The sequence below is a fragment of the Pleurodeles waltl genome, chromosome 11 (genome assembly GCF_031143425.1).
Source record: "Pleurodeles waltl isolate 20211129_DDA chromosome 11, aPleWal1.hap1.20221129, whole genome shotgun sequence".
Taxonomy (NCBI): Eukaryota; Metazoa; Chordata; class Amphibia; order Caudata; family Salamandridae; genus Pleurodeles; species Pleurodeles waltl.
In genome coordinates, this window is record NC_090450.1 from 918,529,660 (window position 1) to 918,544,891 (window position 15,232).

Below are 15,232 nucleotides of genomic sequence, written 5' to 3' on the forward strand. Positions count from 1 at the left end.
ACTATAACCAGATTTATAATAAAAAATGCTGTTGAAGCACCCCTTCAGAAATGTGTAACAAAGAAAACAATGAGGCAAGATTGTGCCTATTTGCAATATGACTGCCTTCAATGGGGCACCCTCTTTAGAAATATTAGAAGATACTGGTACCTTCTCATCCATATTTGATTGAAAAACATCCACTAAAACGTTTATAGGCTTAGTACCATGATTATTGATCATAGGTAAATTTGAACTTAAGTGTGTGGAAGTCCTATTAATAAATCCTATATAATCTACGTGGGAGGAGGCTCAGTTGTATCCTTTCCAGTTTTATTACTTATACTCACGAAAATCTCCTGACTGTTTGATACCTAGCTGTTGAATTACAACCTTTATAGTTGCGGGGCTTACTCCTATCTTCTACTATTCACTTGTCTCCTAAATCAACTGAATCTAAGTGTGTTGAAGTCTGCGGCGATGATATTTTAACATTATGCAATAGGTTCTGTGTAATATCCAGGTAGGGAAGCATTTTACTATTTTAAATAGCCTTCTCACTAGTATGTTAGCAGAGCCAGGGTCGCTAAAAGCATGCAAATCCTCCCTGCGTGTAGTGGCTTTGTAAGAACTCAAGCACTGCTGGTAAAAAAAAAACAAAAAAACTTTTCTTTGCTTTCCCTTTGTCCCTCATATAGTAAGCCCTTGGCTGACAATATTTTCATTCTTGATGTTATCTACCTCATCTCATCACTGACTATAAAAACAAATCAAGTTTCACAGTCTGAGATGTGGTTCTGGTTCGTGCCAGTCAGCAAGTCAGTGATTTGCTTATTGTGATGAATTGTTGGTGATTACCCATGTTGGCATCTCCAGTGATGAAGGCGAAGGGGGTAAGCCCCAAAACTAAAGTAGCTAATCAGACTGTAGGAATAGCACAGTCATATTGCCTGCCTCTCACTACGAAAGTTATGGCGTACTTCTTTTAAATTACTTTTAATAATCAGCCCTTTTAATCCCTTCACTGCCAGGTCTTTTCCCCCTCTTGTGCCAAACTTTTATTTATTTTATTTTTTTGCTATTTGGGGTAGTTTGCACTTAGGCCCTCACTACATTTTGTCCACATAAGCTATCCATGTCAAATTTGCGTACTTTTTTCCCCAACATCCTGGGGATTCTAAAGGTACCCAGAGTTTGTGGGTTCCCCTGGAGGGAGACCAAGAAATTCGCCAAAATACAGCTAAATGTTTGTTTTTGGGGGGAACAAGTGCTGGAGAAGAAATCACATGTTTATTTTCCTGCAAATGGTCACAACAAAGGGTATGCAGTGCTTAAATCACCGTCTTCCCAGCTTTCAGGAACAGGAACAGGCAGACTTGAATCAGAAAACCAATTTTCCCACAGTTTTGGCAAATTTACTGAGACATACCCAAGTTCTACTGTTTTTTGTGCTTTCAGCCGCCTTCCAGTTAGTGACAGAAATGGGTGTGAAACCAATGGTGGATCCCAAACAGCTAAATGTTTCTGAAATGTAGACGAAATTCTGAATTCAGCAAGGGGTCATTTGTGTAGATTCTTCAAGGTTTTCCTACAGAAAGTAGGAGTTGAAATGAAACAAATATTGAAATTGAGTTGAAAAAAACTGCAGTTTCTGTCTACATTTTCTTCTGTAACTTTTCCAGCTATGAGAAAGTTTTGAAAGTAATATACCGTTAAGTCTGCTGGATCATTCTCACTGCAGGGATATATAGGACTTGTAAGGTTCATCAAGAACCCAATAAACGATCTGCACCTTGCAATGGGTTTTTATTGTATACCAGGTATTCAGCAATACATTTGGTAAAATATAAGGATAAGGAGTTTAGAAGCAGTGGTTATTTCCACATCTCTGAATTTGGGGGTCCCCATACTAGCATGTGAATTACAGGACATTTCTCTAAATGACTTCTTTCCTACACACTGTCTTACATTTAGAAGGCAAAACAAATAGAGAAAGACAATTGGCAATAACATTTATTCTTCTGTTCTGTGCGTCCCCCCCCCCCCCAAAGTCTCCCGATAAATTGGTACCTCACTTGTATGAGTAGGCCTAGTGCCTGTGACAGGAAATGCCCCAAAATACAACATGGACACATCACATTTTTCTAATGAAAACGGACGTGTTTTTTGCAAAGTGCTAAGCTGCGAATTTTGCCCTCTAGTTCAGCCGGCACTTACGGAAACCTTTCCAACCCACACATTTTTCAAAACTAGACACTTAGAAACTTAGGGGAGTCCAGGATGGAATGACTTGTGGAGCTCTCACCAGATTCTGTCATCCAGAATCCTTTTCAAATCTCAAAATGTGGCAAAAAAAACATTTTCCTCACATTTCGGTGATAGAAAGTTCTGGAATCAAAGGGGAGCCACAAACTTCCTTCCACCTAGTATTCCCCCAAGACTACCGATAAAAATGGTTGCTCACTTGTGTGAGTAGGTCTAGTGCCCGCAACAGGAAATGCCACAAAATGGAACGTGGACACATCAAAATCATCTATTGCAAAACTGCCTGTTTTTACAAGGGTGGCACCTGCGTTTTTGGTCCCGAGCGTGGCGGTCATCTAGGGAAAGCTACCAAACCCAGAAATTTTTTAAAACTAGACACCCAGTGGAGTCCAGGGAGGTGTGGTTTGCGTGAATCCCTCAACATTTTCTTATCTTACCCAGGATTCACTGCAAACTTCTAATTTAGCTAAAAAAAAGCACATTGTCTTCACATTTCTGTGTAGGATCAACGCATCAGCACAAATTTCCTACCACCCAGTGTTCCCGTCAGGGGCAGAAATGACCAACAGTTATGTACCCCTTTGGGGAGCGACGCTTGCCCAAGGGGCCGGCCACCCACAAACAAAAAGATAATCCCTGATGTCTATGTGGATTCTGCCACCCATGAGGGCAGATGGGCCAAAAATAAAAGGTCGATCTGCCCCCAACGTCCTCTGCAGTGCACACTGACGTCATTAGATGCTCGTGTGGAGGGGGTTGTAGCGGAAGCGCTTCAGCTACCATCCTTGCCCAGGGGGGTGTGGGTGGGTGGCCAACGGAGGGATCGCTAGTGCTCCCCCGTTGGTCAGTGCCTCAACGTAATGGTTATGTGCTGGGCACAGCAGCGCTGTGCCACCAGACGTAACCATTACATCCAGGGCACCCAAGGGGATAAAGAGCTGATTTTCCCAAACTGCAAACAACAAACTCCTCACTCAGATGCTGCACCACTGTTGTTTATATTCCTGGTTCTTTTCCTTGTCCATTATGTCTTATTTAGTCCTTTCTTTAATTTTTTGAATTCTCAATCACTTTCCTAGTATTTTTAACCCATCAGAGAGATAGATATGGATGAATTTGAAGCATCAGTCCGTGTCACTCGATCCGGTCGGACGGATGGCCGCGAGAGCTCCCGTCACGCTCTGCGGCTGAGGCGGTGAGGCAGTGAGAGAGAGAGCGCGCCAAGACAGGACGCGCTGCGGCTTGCTTAGGAATGCGGAAGCTGCTTCCGAAAGCCGCCTCCGAGCTGAGTTGTGTTGCTAGGGACGCATAGCAAGGCGTCCCTCACTGGATTGATGCTGACAATTATGTCGGAATGCGGAAGCCTTTTCAAGCGGCTCTCCTAATGAATACTGGACCGCTGGAGGCGCGGACGCGAAGCTCCCTATCGGGCCTGGGAAGCCCAGGCCAGTCTTGGAGGAAACCTACATCAGAGGCACGGAAACGAACCCCCCCTCCCGAGCTGAGGTGGTTTCCAGGAACGTTTTTGCAGGGCAGAGGCAATGACCCAAGGAATTTTAAAGGTGCGGTGAGCAGAAAAGACATAACTCTGCATAACTTTGAATTAAGATTTTCGTTTTTCAAGAAGATTTCGTTATGCATATCGGGACTTGAGCATTAGGCGATAAGACATTTGTGGGTTTGATTATAAAATTCTCCTGATTTGCCTAGCATTCAGGGCTCGTTTTTTTTTTCCAGCGGTATTCAGCGCTATCAAAGAGTATTTATGGTTGAAAGGACTTGGAAAAAGACTGTATTAAGGCTGGCGAAGGACTCGTTTACTATCTCGTGAGAGGTCTCACCGCCTCTCTTCCCCCCCCTTTTTTTTTTTAGTTTTTGTTTTGGACTCTCGTAAGCATTGCTAAAATACGAATTTAGAGGTGGAGTTCTTGGCAGACTCCCTCTCTGGACACTTAATAAAAAATGTTTTTTTTTTTTTTTTTCTATTTGTAATTCAATAATTATTTTTTTTTCTTTTTGGGGGGAAAAATGCGGCGGTCTCCACACTATGCAGGCCGCTCTGCTGCCAGATTTCCCAGAGCAACTCGTACTACTAAACAGATGCGACCAGCACCTTCGGATAATCACTTACACAAGGCTCCGGCTTCTGTGCCCCCCCCTTTAATTTCAGTTACGGATTCAGCCTCTAGTCTTGTTTCACCTCTCCCTCTCAGTTCTCCGCCCATAGAAGCCAACTCGTCCAGCTCCCCCCTTAGCTTGGATTGTCCATCTGATGATTCAAGGGCTCCACCATCTGATCTGGATCCTAGCCCGGGGTTATTTAAAGGTTCTCCATTACTGACTCAGTCGATCCCCGGCTGGAGCTCCGAGACTGTCTGCGATCCAACAGCAAACATTGGAAACATAGAATTATCTCTGGCAAAGTGCCAAGCTGACCTGCTAGATCTACAGATCCGTGTTGACGATGCTGAAAATCGATCACGTAGATCAAATTTGCGATTTACGGGAATCCCTAAAGGGCGTGAAAACGGTCAGACAGTTACGGAATTGGTAACAGATCTTATTAAAAGTCATGTTCTAACAGGGCTCGAGGATAAGTATCCGGATCTAACAATTATGAGGGCCCATCGGGTCCCTGCAGTCCAACCGTTAAACTCTAAATATCCTCGAACTATACTAGTGAATTTTGGTGACTTTCGTATCAAGGAACAGATCTTCCAGAAGGCGATTAGAACCAAAACTTTTCAGATTCCCGGGGACTATGCAATCAAGATCTTTTCAGATATGTCAGTGGTGGCAGCGCATCGAAGAAGAGAATTAAAAGAGATGATTCCAGCTTTTCAAAGAGCAGGGGCACAGGCTGGCCTCGTGCAACAATCTAAACTTAAAGTGTTTTTTCAGGGTCATTCAAATTTGATTCATACAGTTGACGCTGCTAAATCTTTGTTGCATGCAATTCAAAACTCAGAGCAGTCGGCACGAGTAAGGGGGGGCGGGGTGGGGGGAGGAGAAGGGGGAAGACCTTAATAAAGACCATAAGGTGATATATCGAATACTAAAAATGACAGCATCATAGTAGGGGACTCACCCCCCCTCCCTTTTTTTTTTTTTTTGCCACAGCGCATGGACAGACTATTCTAATTTTCTCTCTAGCCTCTGGCCTAGGGTGCTATGACAAGGCACCTTGTTAGGGAAGAAGTGGGACAAAGGGTGGGGGAGGGATGTGGCCCCGGGTTGTCCAGGCGGGAGGGCTCCAGGTGTGGGCCACTGAAGGGAGGGGGCTGGGGGAGAGGGGGAAGAGGCATGGATATCAGGATCTGTTTCTGTCACTGCAAAGGATTGTTTCGATTGATTAGGGTATTTTACTCCAGATCTGGGGGGGCCATAGGCACATTAGCTCAAGATTTAATCAAATGACAAAATCTCTTTTGCCATTAAGATTTTTATCCTGGAATGTTAATGGATTAAATAATCATAGGAAAAGGTCCGCAATTGAAAAGAGGGTATCTGCTCTTAATCCCTCAGTTATATTTCTTCAAGAAACCCATATTCCATTTAATAAAGTTTCGGGCTTTCAAATGTTTTTTAAAAATGGCTGATTTTAAAGTACTTGCGGCAGCCTCAGCGGCTCATAGAGTGGTGGCAGTTTTTCTAGCTAAAACCCTGAATGCACAACCACTGGACTTTCTCACTGACCCTTAGGGCCGTTGGTGCTGGGTTCAGTGTATAGTCGCAATGGAGAGATTCATTTTTGTTAGTTTCTATGCTCCTCTGACGGACGATCCATCGCCGTATATAGGCTTGTTTCATTCCCTTTTGCAGCTGACAGTGAAAATTATTATTGGGGGGGATTTCAACTTTCTTCAGGACCCAGCTCTAGACACTACCGTAAAAGGCAAAAGACAGTATAAACCTAAAGTAGCAAAGACCTTTCGAGATTGTTAAGGTTTTGGATAGTAAAAAAAAAAAAAAGATTTTAAAAAAAGAGAGATAGATATGGAAGACCCTCCTCTTTGTATCATTAAATGCTTATTTGCTCCAGCTTCCGTTATTTGGTAGATCTTGTGCTCTAGTATCAGCTCCTAAATTATGACTTCCAAGTTTTTCTGTATTTTATTTTTTGTGCACAAACATCAAGTGGTGGACTTGTGTTGCATACTCCAAGCCCCCAGTCTCTTCCGTAAATTGTGTCTTGTTTGCCTGAAAGTTTAGAAAAAGTTCTCACTTTAACTCTTCTTAGAGCTTGCAGTCGTGTCTGGCTGGAAGGGATCTTCTTTGTTACAGGTGGAGTCCAAAGGAAAGGTGGCATTTGAAGAGGTCTTTTTAGAGTTCACATCCTTGAACGTGTAAAATCTAATTATGTCAGTGTTTTATTTTTTCACTGCTTCAGTCAAAGCTTGCCAGTGTTACTACATAATGAGTGACACCTTCTGCCTCACTTCTCATGCAATAGCACATTGCATTGCAGCACTTGTAATTTTACTGCTCCATTATAGAGTTAACTTAAACGATAGGGCCGACCACGCTCCTAGATGACTGCACTCAGTGTGAGTTACAGATAGTCCCACCTGCCCTTTCCCAGTATTGCTTCTGAGCAAGAGCAGAGATCTGCTCTGGATGATCCACGTTGAGAAGATTGTACTTGGGGGCCCAATTGTTGGTGAAATGTGGTCCTCCGAAGAAGTGACTTAACTGGGATCTATGTGTTGTCTCTGACATTCCGGTTGCGTCACATTGCTGCACAAATAGTCTGCAAGGTTGACGGCGACTTTTGGGTTAGTGGTTTTAGGTCCTTACTAGCAGCTGTTGCCATTAGTGCAGATGCCTGTCCTGCTGTAGTTTACCGGCACAACAGCATGCCTGGAGAAGCCTGTGAGTGGGCAGAGAATCAAGGAGTGTGCTTTGGAAAGTTGCTTTGGATGACGTGTCTGCAATCGCTTAGCATGGGGCTTGCCCTCGTAGACATCAGCTTCATTGTTGTCCTGGGAGAGAGTGCAGAGGTGCCCTTTAGACTGCTGCTCTTTCCAAATCTGAACCATACTGTCTTGGCCAGGAAAAAAAGAACTGCTGAGCATCAAGAGAAAAAGGCTGTCTGGAGTCAGTCGGCTGTCCAGTGGGTTTGAGAGACTAGCGAGTGAAGAAATTCCTTTTTTCCACAAGTAGAATTGGTGAGAGCCTTTTGGCGAAGCGTGAAAGGCGATCCAGGATTATTTGAAGTGGGGGCGGAGGTGGTCTCTTCACGTCTCTGGGTTTGTGGGCTTTTGGACTGTCTCTACTGAAGGGGAACGAGAGGAATTGTTCTAAGTTGATAATTGTTATTGTTCCTTAGTTGCCTCTCCCCTATACATTTCTCCCTCTTGGCTCTTCTGAGCTGATGAGATGATCGATTGGTTGACATATTGAGTAAGAGCATATCGCAAATTCCCAGCCCCGTTGTCCTACTTGCAAAACATGCCTATGATTGAGGGATTCTGTTTAGCTATGAAAATGGGATAATGTTGATTCCTGTGTTAGGCCATAATAGGCCATTCAACCATGATTTTCGCACATATTACTATATAGATGATATAGGTGCTGTTACAGAAGCTATCAACATGTTTGGTGGGTAACAAACTCGGGTATGAGTATTAGCATGATGTTGCGTCATTCATTGCCCTTCTCACTAACACTTACACTCTTTTCTGTATTTTCATTAGGAAGCTGAATTGGTCCTACGTTGCACTGCCAACTTTGTACACTTATGAAAATACAATTCCCTTATTACATTGGTATACTTTTCAAATTTTAACATTGCCTATTTCTGATTTAATTTCGGATTCTCCAGTATACTAGAGTGTGAAAATAAACAATAGGTACGAATCAAACTGTTGTCCTTGTTACAGATCTTGAAAAGAGAAAGAACCCGGTTTGCCATTTTGTAACTCCCTTGGATGGATCTGTTGATGAAGAAGAGCGCCGACCTGAAGTATGTAGTTTTGCCATACCTTTTAAATCTGTACGTAATGTGTAAAAACTTACTTTTCAATTGTAAAGGACAGTAGGCGAAAAGTACATGTACTCTTTTCAACGTTCCTTTTGTATTTTGCTGATGCATGACACAAACTGAGGTGGTGTTTTAGGAGGCCTATTTTTGTAGTTTTCTCATTAATGTGTATTTTTTCCTCTCACACACGAGATGATCGAAAATAGTGTGCGTAAACAAAATATAACAGAAATATTTTCTTGTGTAGTAGGTTTTATTAGTTAGAGAAACTGATTTCCCCCCGTTACCAAATTGGTTGAACCTCCTCCATCATTGAACTCAGAAACAGTATTATTTCTAACATATAATTGCTCACCTGGTTCTCTTATGTTAAATCATTCATAAATTAATATGCTTCTTCAGTATGCCCCACCATTATCCTTTAAAACTATAGTACTCCTTGCTCATCAGCGGTATAACAGGATTAGATGAACAAACGAGCCAATTCACAAAGCTCATGTATTAAAACGTTGAACATCTGTGTCCTTTTATTCTAGGTTTGAAGGATCTCAGGAGTACACGAAATCTGTCATAGATAGCCTTGAATTCTCTGTTGTGTAAAGTTTATGGATACCTAAATATAATGCCAATTTGCATAATCAACTTGGTATTTTTTCTCCATGGGTTAAAATATTTTCCAACCATGTAGAAACCCCTTACCTTACTTTCAATAAACATGCTGGTACTGTCTTCCCATGCCCAACCCTATGACTGACTTTGGCGGAAGTAAGTGTGTGCAATTCTAGAGCGGAAATGTGCCAGCAATATATGTGTGAACACCTAGGACAATTGTATGTTCATTACATTTAACTGGAAACAAAGAGGAGGGACCTGGGAGATTAGTGGTCCAGTGTACAGTCTCCCGTATGCAATAATAAGAAAAGAAGGGTACACTGTTCCAAACAATAAGTAGCTGGGACTACTTTCTACAGGAGCGAGAACCCTCAAGCATCACATTGGATGTCTAGTTTCATCATTGGGAAAGCTCCTCGTTAGGCCGGTGCTGCAATGCCTAACGGGCTCCACTGAGGGGGCTCTTAACCGTATATGCTCTACTGATAGTTAGAGATAAATAATCAGTCTGATAGGGTATCTGGTTGCCAGATATCCGAGCAATATAGGAGAGAAAACGTAGCTAAAATAAAATTGGTTATCCATCAACAATCAATAATCATGATTTTAATCAATACTACTGTGATGGAGACCAAAGTTAAAAACCAAAATGTGAGTAAAAATTGAGTGATAATGCTCATCTACTCGCACAAACAATATATGTAAGAGGGTAAACCCAAAAGTGGCTCCTCTAAAATAGGGGTCTACATGTTTCGCGTCTGGTGGTCCATACGGATCCCTTGACGCTTCATCAGGACCAAAGAAAAAAACTTCTCCAAAAATTCAAAAATCTAAATAGGAGCAAAAATAAAGAAAACACAGTCACTTACTGTGAAGTTGTTCTATATGTCAATCAAGGTCGCCCATCCCCGGTCTGTGGATAGAGCCCCTGGGAATCAAATATCAGGAACCGGAACATACAATTCGTGTTGTCGGTCCGTAGGGCATTAGCACCTACCCTCCTGATAGCGTAATGTTATTGTTCATTACATTTGTCTGTAGTCGTTTCCAAATGCACCCACAAACCCAACACTACATTTGTCCATGAAAACACTTTACCTTACTGGCAAAATTATTGAATTCGCAAATGTACTTGCATACTACTACATTTTTTGCTCCTCACCCAAAATTCTCATAGGATCAAGGTGGTGATTGAGGATCGCTAAGGGGTCCCTAGCATACTAGAAGTGGGCATTTACCAGATTTGTCTATTCTATAATCCCATTTTACCCAAACTCTGACTTTGTTATTGTAAGATAATTGTGGAAGATGTGGCACTTTAGTAGTCAAGATTGGAGAACACTGATGCCAATTTCACAGGGTATCTCTGTTTTTATTTCTGGCTGAAATTCTAGGTGGGATCCACAGGGCATATGCATAACCTTTTCTTCTGAAAGGCAGTCTTGGGCCTTTCCGGTATGCAAAATGGATGCCACCACATTCAGGGGATTTAACTCTTTTCTGACATTCTGGAGCTTGGGTTCCTCCATTAGGATCCGACAAACATAATATTCTGTTACTTTTGAATGCAAGCTCTCTTCAGTTTTGGCAAAACTCTGGTTCTTTAGTATTTAATTGAGAACAGTCTCCTGAACTTTCCTTTAGGACACCTTTTCGGTAGGTGAAAGTCTGTTACAACATCTGCAGTCTATAGGGCTAGCAGCAGTTTTTATTTAGGAGTTTTTGAATTCTCAGAGTTCTCTCACTCGTTTGGAAATGGAACCCAATAGTTTTGCTGTTTGCTGCTCTTGTGTTTTCTAACCTTTATACCTGGGCTACCAACTGAACCTCACTGTGCAGGTCCCATGTTTTCTCCTGTTGCTAACGCATCTTGCCAGTTCTTCCTTGGTACAGGGTGGTGGGTGTCTGTCCTGGCCCACTCTGGTTCAGATAAGGGAGCTCGCACCAGATGCCTGAAACAAGGCAGCCACTCAAGTTTTAGGCTTGCCTTACTCTTCGAGGAATCTTTTAGAGGGCTGTTTGTCAGGTGCTGTGGAATACATTAGTGTTCAGTGCATGCTTTCCCCAGGGATGGTTCGGTTTGTTATGGTTGTTTTATAGGCTGAGGGACTTCCCATTTCTGACCCTTCATTTTTAGGTCTTGCATGCATAGTTCTTGCTCTGTGCTTGCAAAATCTATTGTACACAAAAAAAACTTGAAATAGGTTAGAGCCCACCCACTACTTACCTTTGGTTGACTTCAATGTCGCTTTAATTTCCTTTCATTGGGCAGCGCCTCCTGCTTCTACCTTCTCTTCGGTTCTTCCAGTCTTCCAAGGAGCTTGGACCAAGTACAGTTTTTTCTTTCTGCTGCCATTGTCCTTCCACCCTCTGCCCACTTGCAGAGTTATTTTTTTGTTACTTTTAAATTAGCACTCCATAGGAGTGCATGTGTTTTCAGGCCCTCTCTATTTCTTCTTGACCCTCCCACACCTTTCCCGTCCTTGTAGCTTGCCCCTTCCTTCCCACTTTGTTCTCCCACCCCCTCCCACTTGGTAATTCCTTGCACCCATCCCTACACTGACCATGTTGCTTGCCCTAGTGTCACCCCCCAACCCCATCATCCTTGCTTGTTCTTGTCCAGTCCCACCCCTCCTGTGTCCTTCCTTCGTGCCCCCACATGAGGAAAAAATGCATTATGATGCAGCCAGCGCAACCCTTTTTTCATTGCTTACCCCTGACCCTCCCACCCCTCCAGCATTCTCCATACACCCTCCTGCCCTCCTCCCCCCTTCATTAGAAAAACGCTATACAACCTGAAGGAGCAGCAGACAAAGCAGACTTTGAAAACAAGCCTTGGCAAAGCCAATATGTTTTGCCTATGCAAGATCTATTGACTTTGTCAATGGTTGCTTGCAGCACAGTCTTAAGGTGCAACATGGCTTAAAGTAAAGAAAAAAAGCTCTATGATGCGGCAAGTGCTGGCCACCTCATAGCCCTATTATTTTCTCAAGTTTCAGTGACCTTCGGTAGAACTCTTTCTGGAAAAAAAGATAATTGAAAAGTTAAAGCCTGCATTCAAATTGTTTTAAGTTGAGAGAGTGCAAAGGGCACATCGTCCATTCCTAAACCATGGACTCCTTTGTGAATAATGGTAAGGACTTTGGAAGTTCTGGGAACAAGACGATGTAATCTAGTAAACGAGGTGCCACACCTTGTGTCACGGTTTCGGGCGGGTCTGATCAGGACTGTGGTTGGGACACCCCTTGAGGTCACCGAATATCCAAAAGAGGTAGTGTACTGGGGCAGAAGAGCAGCTAAAGGCATACACGGAAAGGACAGCTATGGTCAGGCACAGGAAACAGGAAAGTAAAAGCAGAGCAACCCTTGTGTGAACAAATAGGAAACGGATTACTAGTGGACAAACACGCTGGGGTTGTACACAGAGTAAGGCGCAGAACCTCCCACAGTGACAGGGAATCTCAATGCCTCTGTGCAGTTTGCTCTTACAGATAGTCACCCTGCCAGCCCCATATAAAGGAGGCAGCAGAAGTGATTCTGTCTCTGGACCCTAGAGCACAAACAAGGATAGTACTTACATACACAGGATATGCTCTTGTGGGTCCAGCTGGAAACACATTGGCGATTCCTGAGAAAACAGCAATAGCACACTGTCACTGTTAGGCACGAAATACAACGTATAACACTGGACAAGGATGGGGGCTGGAATTGTCTCTTGGAAACCAGGAGCCAACCCCAGTACACAGGACGACACGTATACACTGGTGAAGACTGATAGAACACTTACCAGACACAAAGAACCAAGAAGAAACAGAAACAGAAGGGAACAAACAAAGAGGCAGAGGCAAGAACTAGGAACAGGCTCAGACTGAAGCAAAGGCGGGACTAGGACTTGAAAACAGGGCGCAAACTTCTGGCTGGGACAAACAGAGACAGGACTGGGAAACTGAGAACAGGCTCTGGCTGGAACAGGCAAGAACAGGACTGGAATACAGGGAGTAGGAAATGAGCAGTAAACAGGACTGGGAAACAGAGAGAAGGTTCAGGCTGAAACAAGGCAGGAGCAGGGCAGAGAAACAGGGAGCAGGCTTTGGAAGAAACAAACAGATACAAGGCTAAGAGATAGGGAGCAGACTCTGGCTGGAACAATCAGGAGCAGGGCAGAGAAACAGGAAACAGGATCAGGCTGGAACAGAACAGGAACAAAACTGGAACAAAACTGGAACACCATCCGACAAGGGGTCTGTAACACAAAGGAATTGAAGTCCGATGCATGACGGGGAGCTTGAGGAAATGGCTGCTTATAAGCAGTTCCAAGCTGGGCTGCACAGGAGAGGTCACAGGTGTGCGTAGTTTCGGACACTTGCAAGTCCTGGAGGAGAGGATCCAGTGAAAAGGAGCAACTGGACTTCTCCCATAGAAGACAATGGGAAACAGAATCCGGGTTTTCCTGACTACCAAGCTGTGCATTATGGGATTTGCAGTCCCAAGAAGCAAATGTAGTCCTACACAAGTGTACCATGGTGAAAAGTGAAACAAACAGGAGTCAGAGTCGTAACACCTTGTGCATTTATGTAACTAATAACTCTGTTCTCTGAGTATATCCAGCAGATCAAGTAACAAGAAAGTCCTTTCAAACACATAAACTGAAGCTTAAAGTAGAAGGTGTGAAGTGCATGCATCTCTTCCCAGCAAAACTGAAGATCATCCATGCTGTTGAAACACGCTTCTTGGGCTTCCCTCCCATAGATGATAGTGGGCCTGGTTGAAGTGTCTGGGGAGCTGCGAAGGACTGAAGTGGAAGTTCTGATGGTTACAACTACCTGTGGATTCCTCACCTGATGAATACTCCCATGGCGCCAGCATTCAACGGAAATCTTCTTACTAGTCTCTGCACGTCGACGAGGACGTCACTCTAGCCCACGCGACGCCGTCTGACGTCATACAGGCAATAAGAGGTCCTCGCCGACGTGCAGATGACAGTTCCCTTTTTTCCGTGCATTCGAAACGGTTATCTTCGAGGGAGCTACTGTTACCTTCGTGGTTACAGTGTATTGTCTGCTGCGTAGTCTTCTCTGCGGTAACAATGTCTCAGAGGAAGTCGGGTTTCAAGCCCTGTCGAGAGTGTGGGGGCAAGATGTCAGTTACAGATCCTCACTCCGACTGTCTATGGTGTTTGAGCTCCGACCACGACGTCTCGACTTGCGATTCATGTCAACACATGAATCCGAAGGCCCTCAAAGAGCGTGAGGCCAAGTTATTCATGGCAAAGTCAAAGAAGAAGGAGAAACATCATAAGAAGTCTTCTTCGCCAAGGTCTCACCGGCGTCATCGAGACTCCCGGCGTCGTAGAGACTCACGACGTCACTCCAGCAAGGAGTCTCGTTCGAGGTCACCTTCGGCTCGGCGTCGGAGGACTTGGGAGGTCAGCCCCACGGTCACGCCGCATCCATCGACGCCGTTGCCCTCTCCGGCGTCACCGACTTCGCCTGGTCAGGCGTCAGTGATTGAGGTGGTGCAGCCTCTTGTGTTTTCTCCGGCGTCGCAGACGTCGAGGCCGGCGTCGGGGTCGCCCTCGATCCAGGCACCCCAGTATCCGGCTTTTCCCACTCCTGGAGCCGATAGTACCGCGTTTCTTAATGCGATGTATACCATCTTTCAGCAGATGGCTCCAGGAGCTGCTCCGGCTGGTCCTTCGGGGCCCTTGGCCTTTTCGTTGGGTGATCCTGCGCCTCTTCGGCCGGCACCCTTTATGCCCTTTCTCCCTTTTGGGAATGTGGGCTCGGCGCCGGTGCCGGCGTCGGTGGCCGCTCCGGTGGCTTCGGATGTTTCGGCCCCGGAGGTTGCCCCTCCGTCGAAGTCAGGATTTTGCCCTGTGACTCCGGTTGGTCCATCGGCTCCAAGACCTCGTCCTCCGGCTCCTGCCTCGGCGCCGAAGCTGCCTGTGGCGCCGGACGCGGCGTCAGATGCTTCTGGAGATCGGCGCCGTTCTTCGACGTCGGCGGAGGCCATGTCGACTCCGCGTATCGAGGAGAGACTTCATTCGAGGAGGCGTGCTCTCCGTCTTTTAGAAGAGCAAGAGTACCAGCGAGTCCTAGAGGAGGGAGAGATTGAGGACTCTGGAGACGGACTGCATGGTCTGGATACAGCCAGTGGGCTGGACACTTCCCCTGAGTGGGACCTTTCATCTCCAGGGGAATATACGGAGGAGGCTGCTTCCTTTCATGCTGTGGTGAGGAAGGCAGCGAGCTTTTTGGACCTGCCTTTGCCGGTGGCAGAGGCAAAGCAGAATTTGCTGACAGAGGTATTGCATCCGGCCTCTGCTGCAGCTGAGCCTCTCTTGCCATTTAATGAGGCTTTGCTGGATCCGGTGTTGGAGGTGTGGAAGAAGCC

At 44.9% G+C, this 15,232-nt stretch overlaps 1 protein-coding gene across 2 annotated transcripts in view; it reads left to right on the forward strand.

Moving 5' to 3' along the window:
• MLXIP (MLX interacting protein) overlaps positions 1-15,232 on the forward strand; it is a 966,103-nt gene that overhangs the window by 398,025 nt on the left and 552,846 nt on the right. For both annotated transcript variants that reach the window (XM_069214925.1, XM_069214926.1), the window contains exon 3: positions 8,127-8,209. In XM_069214925.1, the coding sequence (XP_069071026.1) occupies positions 8,127-8,209 (83 nt within the window). The remainder of the gene's footprint in view (positions 1-8,126; positions 8,210-15,232) is intronic.